Source organism: Triticum aestivum, chromosome 5D, assembly GCF_018294505.1.
Source record: "Triticum aestivum cultivar Chinese Spring chromosome 5D, IWGSC CS RefSeq v2.1, whole genome shotgun sequence".
Classification (NCBI taxonomy): Eukaryota; Viridiplantae; Streptophyta; class Magnoliopsida; order Poales; family Poaceae; genus Triticum; species Triticum aestivum.
In genome coordinates, this window is record NC_057808.1 from 235,318,212 (window position 1) to 235,324,269 (window position 6,058).

General features: G+C 48.0%; 1 protein-coding gene across 1 annotated transcript; it reads right to left on the reverse strand.

Moving 5' to 3' along the window:
* Positions 1 to 1,072: 1,072 nt before the first annotated feature.
* Positions 1,073 to 2,575, reverse strand: LOC123124584 (uncharacterized). Its single transcript, XM_044545169.1, has 3 exons — positions 2,158 to 2,575; positions 1,972 to 2,079; positions 1,073 to 1,855 (listed from the first exon to the last, which is right to left on the reverse strand). The coding sequence occupies exons 1-3, from the start codon at positions 2,532 to 2,534 to the stop codon at positions 1,390 to 1,392; spliced, it is 951 nt and encodes a 316-aa protein (XP_044401104.1). The 5' UTR covers positions 2,535 to 2,575; the 3' UTR covers positions 1,073 to 1,389.
* Between the last annotated feature and the right edge of the window lie 3,483 nt (positions 2,576 to 6,058).

The following is a 6,058-nucleotide window of genomic DNA, read 5'->3' on the forward strand; positions in this document are numbered from 1 at the left end:
TGTCATCGGTATGTTACTTGCCCGAGATTTGATCGTCGGTATCCACATACCTAGTTCAATTTCATTACTGGCAAGTCTCTTTACTCGTTCCGTAATACATCATCTTGTAACTAACTCATTAGTCAATTTGCTTGCAAGGCTACTTATGATGTGCATTACCGAGAGGGCCCAGAGATACCTCTCCGATACTCGGAGTGACAAATCCTAATCTCGATCTATGCCAACCCAACAAACACCTTCGGAGATACCTGTAGAGCATCTTTATAATCACCCAGTTACGTTGTGACGTTTGATAGCACGCAAGGTATTCCTCCGATATTCGGGAGTTGCATAATCTCATAGTCGAAAGAATATGTATTTGACATGAAGAAAGCAACGGCAATAAAACTGAACGATCAATATGCTAAGCTAACGGATGGGTCTTGTCCATCACATTGTTCTCCTAATGATGTGATCTCGTTTATCAAATGACAACACATGTTTATGGTTAGGAAACTTAACCATCTTTGATTAACGAGCTAGTCTAGTAGAGGCTTACTAGGGACACTCTGTTTTGTCTATGTATCCACACATGTATCAAGTTTCCGGTTAATACAATTCCAGCATGAATAATAAAAATTTATCGTGATATAAGGAAATATAAAATAACAACTTTATTATTGCCTCTAGGGCATATTTCCTTCAGTGATTGCATGCTGGTACAATATCCCTGTTTATTCTTTCTAATTTAACCGTTGGGTGATTGATTGGTTGTTTGTGCTGGATTGCATCCATATTATTTATTAACATCCGGTTTCACAATTTTTGGAAAAATAACAGCATCACAGTTCGTACCCACCATATTGAAATCTGGTTTACTTACAAATAATGTAGCATTTCCTGTACCAATGTGCTACATGTCCAAGTAAACGCGTGATCTTAGGATCCCCCCCCCCCCCCCCCCCTTCGCTTTAGGCGTTATATGGACTCTGCATGTTTGTTTGAATGAGAGGACATTACTTTGCTGTGTACATCTTAGCTATGCAGAGCCTAGGTGTAATGCTTAAATCTTTTAAGTAATAAAGCTTTTCTTTTCAAAAAAAAAATGCATGAAACACTTTTTCTTTACATATATAATGTTCTTTGAACAACTGGATTTCGGTCCATAACGTCAACATCAATTAAGTACTCCCTCCGTTCATAAATATAAGATGTTCTATTTTTTTGAAATCAAATGTATATAGACACGTTTTCATGTGTTTTTTTGCTCATTTCAGTCCGTATATAGTCCATACTGAAATATTCAAACCATCTTATATTTATGAACGAAGAGAGTATTGTTGTTGATAAAAAAATACGCTTACATAACATGTTTTTAACTCATCCGTCGACGTGATCCGAATTTTATTTTTAGCAGCCTCCAAACTTTTGGAGCCCATGCCCGCTCATATCCATCTCCCAAGCCGTCCCCAAACCCAACGGCGAAAACGAAGCCACATCAAACAGCTGATCATACTGGTTCACCTCTGCAGTAGCCAAGTCTCCCGCCATGTCCAGCAGGTTGCAACTGCTCTCGAGGGACGCCGTCGTCGTCTGGTGGTGGTCAACGACAACCGAAGAGCAAGTCACCGAGATATTGCTGCACTGGCTGCTGCTCCGGGCAAGCTCCTCTCCCCCGCCTTCACCGCACCTACCGGTGCTTGCCGTCTCGACGACGGCGGCATCGGTCTGGCCGGGCTTGCAGGTGTGTTGACCGTAGTAGACGACGGCGTACATGGCAGGGTCATCGTCGACGCCGTCGTCTTGTTGCTGCTGTTGCACCGTCTTCGTTGCTCTGCAGTCCTGTTCTTGCTTGTAGGTGCATTTGTAGTAACTCCTGCTTAACCCAAACCATACCAGTGAGTTCCTGTACCACGAAGGTGTTCTTTTTGCATTTCGATTTTAATCTCTGATGTAATACGCAACAGAAATTATGTGTATCCTCTTATGTACCTAGGGTGCTTTGTGTGGTTGATGATTTTCTGACCATACTTCCTCCACTGGTGGCCATCGTAGTGAGGAACAGGCGTTTCAAGCGCCACGGAGTCATCGGCTAATCTCCTGCTCAAAGCATTAAACCCGTTATTTGGTTTTTCTCGATTATTAACTCGACATAACCAAATATGTAGTGCTCCTCACCTTCTCTTGCGCTGACGGCGAAGGGGCTTGGCATTGTCGTCGCCGTCCTTCTCTCCGTCGCCGGTGACGATCTTCCTGACTCTCGTCTTGTCGTCCACCATCGCCGTCGGCAGCACAGCATCATCAACTTGAGAATGATCGAGCGGAAGAAGCTTCAACGCGGCTATGGCCTTGGCCGAGCAGTCCAGTATGCTCTCGAACATCTGGCCGACGACCTCGGCCCGCTGGCCGCCGGCTAGCTGGATCGCCGGCAGCACGACAGCGCGCAGCTGCGTCACCAGGGACTGCTCCCTGGCCATCTCCCTCAACGCCGCCGTAGGACGGTCGTCGTCGCAGGCAAGCCTCGACGAGCTGCTGCTTTTCTTGATGTGCTTCATCTTTCTCAAGTTCTCAACTAACTTGCCTCGCCTCGATCTCAGAGTCAGATTAAGCACCTAACTGTGTGTCCACGGTTTTAGTATATATGGTACCCCTAAGTAACCGCGTAAACTAATGGGGCCTGCCACTAGCACATAAAATTGCGCCTTATAAGTTATAAAATCAGCTGCATGCGACGTAGGCAAGAGGGGTCAGGGGATGGATCGACATCGATCACATGCGATAATTGAGATGGCAACTAAACAAAACGACTGACACATACACATCGAGTACATCGGCAGCACGGTTTTGATTTCATCTCTATGAGTGCATGGTCAATGTCGTTTGTGTTCACCAGTTACCCTGTGAACAAATTAAGCAAGTATCTGGCCAGAATCCATCGTGCTCAAGAGTTAATTATATGCACTCATGCACGCACGTTAGTGGCGTCAGGCTGGCAGAGGCAATCTCATGTCACCACAATCTCGTCACCACCATATGTGGCCATGCTCCAGGTCGGGGTAAAATGGTAAAGTCCCAACGACGCCATCGGTCGTGCCAAATGTAAGTCGTTTTCATCCATATATGAGCTCAGTCTGCAAGCGTGTGTGGACTAATTGGAATAGCGCGCATTTCATAGTGTACTTATTTCTGTAGTGTACTGTAATTAACACGTTTACATGTTCCTTCTTTGCTCCTTCCGATTGATCGATCGACGGATTAAACTGTGAGCCCGAGCTCAGTGGCCACCTTCTTTTGCCACCATTTTCCACGAACCACATCAAAGACCAAATCTAAGTACATTGACTTCGCCTGGACTAGCAATGCAGTCGGTATAAAATAGTACTATATGAATGAGCAAACACCGTGGATACCACCAGGGGATACCTGCCCCTCCCCCTTTCGCAAAAGAATTCTCGTGTTCCAAGCAAATAATTGCGCCCATATTCTATAGTATGTAAGTGTGGAAATTCATCTTTTTGCCATGTAGGTTCTTTTTCACCCGGTGTGCAGTGGGTGGGACAGCTAGCCCTGCGAGCACAATCATAAAATACGAATGCGTAACGACCTAATAATTCAAAGTTCTATATATTTTTGCATCAAAGGAGCTACGGTCACCATTTATGAAATCGCAGTTATAAAGCTTGTGGTCAAGTTCAATAATGAAACGGAGAGCAGGCAAAGAAACATGTAATATACACCTGATAAAGTCTACTAGCAAATGTTACGTATTTATTATTGAAAAAACATAGATAATTGTGAACGAAAATTAAGAAGACATCATTTCAGCGAATTTTTTTCTGACAAAAGTATTTATCCAGTGTCTGCATAGTACGATGCACACCACAAAAACCAGCAGAACTCGGTTATCTACAGTTTATGAAGCAAATTTTTTAAAAAAAAAAGGAGGATAGACCCCCGGCCTCTGCATCTGGATGATGCATTCAGCCATTTTATTAATTATACATGACCATACAAAGTAATACATCAGTCAGTCCGAAGACACCATCTAGGCAACACCTGTTGCTACTCCTATCCCATTGATGAAGGTGTGCCGAATATCCGGGCCTAATACCAAACGGACATCGCACCAAACCCTAACATTTAAAGCCCGATGCCCCAGCCCAGCCACACACCAGGACAGGGACCCATACCGGACCGACGCTCTCAGAGGCTGCCGCCGCCATCTTCTACCAGTCCATCTCCACAGCAGCAACTGACCCATCGACCTTGCCAGGCCTACCATCGACGCCACCACGACGCCAGACAACTCCACCATCCTGCAGGTATCCGTCCACACGCGCCTGTCGCCGAACCTCCGTAGCACCATGCCACCGGGATCCACCGTCGGCCTTGCGATGGATGATACACCGCTCTTCCGCTTGTCTCGTCCAACCAGCACTTGCTCCAAAACAATGCCCTCAGGAGGGACAACAGCATCAAAGGTACCATCATCGTCTGATCCGGTAGATCCAGATCTAGGGTTTTCCCCGGAGCATCGCGAGTGGGGTGCCACGACCTGCAACGACGATGCCTCGAGAAGGGAACGACGTCATAGATGCCGCCATCGTCCACCATGACCGAAGTCAGCGCGATTTTCACCGGAAGTCACGTCCCCCCAACCTCACAGCTGGCTAGAACCAAACGGAACCTTGCCGTGGAGACGAAGGCCGCCGTCGGCACGCCGGCAGGGAGCCTCTAGCTGCCCCTCACCGGTCCTCCTCGCGCCACCAGCCGGCCAAGGCCGTACCGAGACGGATCTGGATAGGACGCCAGATCCGCAGCCATCGGAGCCACCCATACGCCCGCGGCCGCCACACCGCCGGCCATGTAGGTTCCTATCGCCGCCGCGCAGCAGGGGGCGCCGCCTTGACTAATGCCCCCGGCCTCCACGCATGAGACGCCGCCTCCGCCTCACGGATCTGCCACGGCGACCACCCGCCCTGGATCTGCGATGCAGGGCCTGCCGCCACCACGACCCTTGCCGGCGGCTGGGGATGGAGGAGCGGGGAGGGGCTGGGCCTGGCGGCGCGGGATCGGGGGCCCCTGGCGCCGCCCAAGGGGAGGCGACACGAAGGAGAGGGGAGGGGAGAGAGAGGAGCGATGAGGGTAGAACTAGATCGTAAATCATATTGGAGAAAACATCACAATTAGTGGCAGAAACTTTTACCTTCTGGTTTTTTTCTCACCACCATGGCGTGTTCCCGCCACAAACTAACCACCCCAGCTAAGCTATCATTTCTTTCCAAGTGGGCCCGACTGGCCGCCACAACCTTGTCGTATATAGCCGTGGATAATGATATTTGATCCAGACGACTTAATTAATTTGTAGCAGATGTATGATGTATAGATTCGTGTGCCTGGTCGACGCTGCCTGCGGCACATGCAGTGACAAAATGCACGACAACCAATTGTAGCAGACCTGAGCCTGAGCGTACATAATCCAACCGGCCGGTAATAGTCAACTATATAACTTTTTGGCCCTGCCTTTCTGAAGGAACTTGCATGTGGTGGTGGAAAGGGAGTGGCATGCAGCTTGATCCGGGGGAGTAGTACAATCATTAAGACAACAAGAAATATGCTATTTGTGTATGTCCTAAATTATGCGCCTAACCCACAGTATGATTAGGCCTAAACTAACCATATTTAGCACTAACAGTTGAGGCTGCCGATAAGATCAGCAACACCCAGGGACCAGGGTACCTGTGACATCCTATATACCTAATACTTAGGGCTGGTAATAGTGGGAACTAAATTTGGGACGTCTTCAAGCCGACCCTCAAACGGCATGTATCTGTCCGGACGCAACTGTCCAGACCCCGTAAATCATTCAACGGTGAGATTTTTTTTTCAAAACTATGATATATTTTATAGCAAATTCGAAAACTATAGCATGATGTGGATAAAAATCAAAAGTAGCACCCAGTCGGTCACGCGTTGGCCGAAATGGGTGTTTTCGGCCACCTCTAGGCCGAAATAGGCTTTTCGGCCTTACCTTGGCCGAAAAGGTGGTGACCTGGCCGGAATGGCTGTTTTCGGCCAC

Coding starts and splice junctions, on each gene's coding strand:
- LOC123124584 (XM_044545169.1), bottom strand. CDS start 2,534: ATGAAGCACATCAAGAAAAGCAGCAGCTCGTCGAGGCTTGCCTGCGAC. Junction 2,080..2,157: donor CGCCGTCAGCGCAAGAGAAG/GTGAGGAGCACT, acceptor TGCTTTGAGCAG/GAGATTAGCCGATGACTCCG. Junction 1,856..1,971: donor AACCACACAAAGCACCCTAG/GTACATAAGAGG, acceptor TGGGTTAAGCAG/GAGTTACTACAAATGCACCT.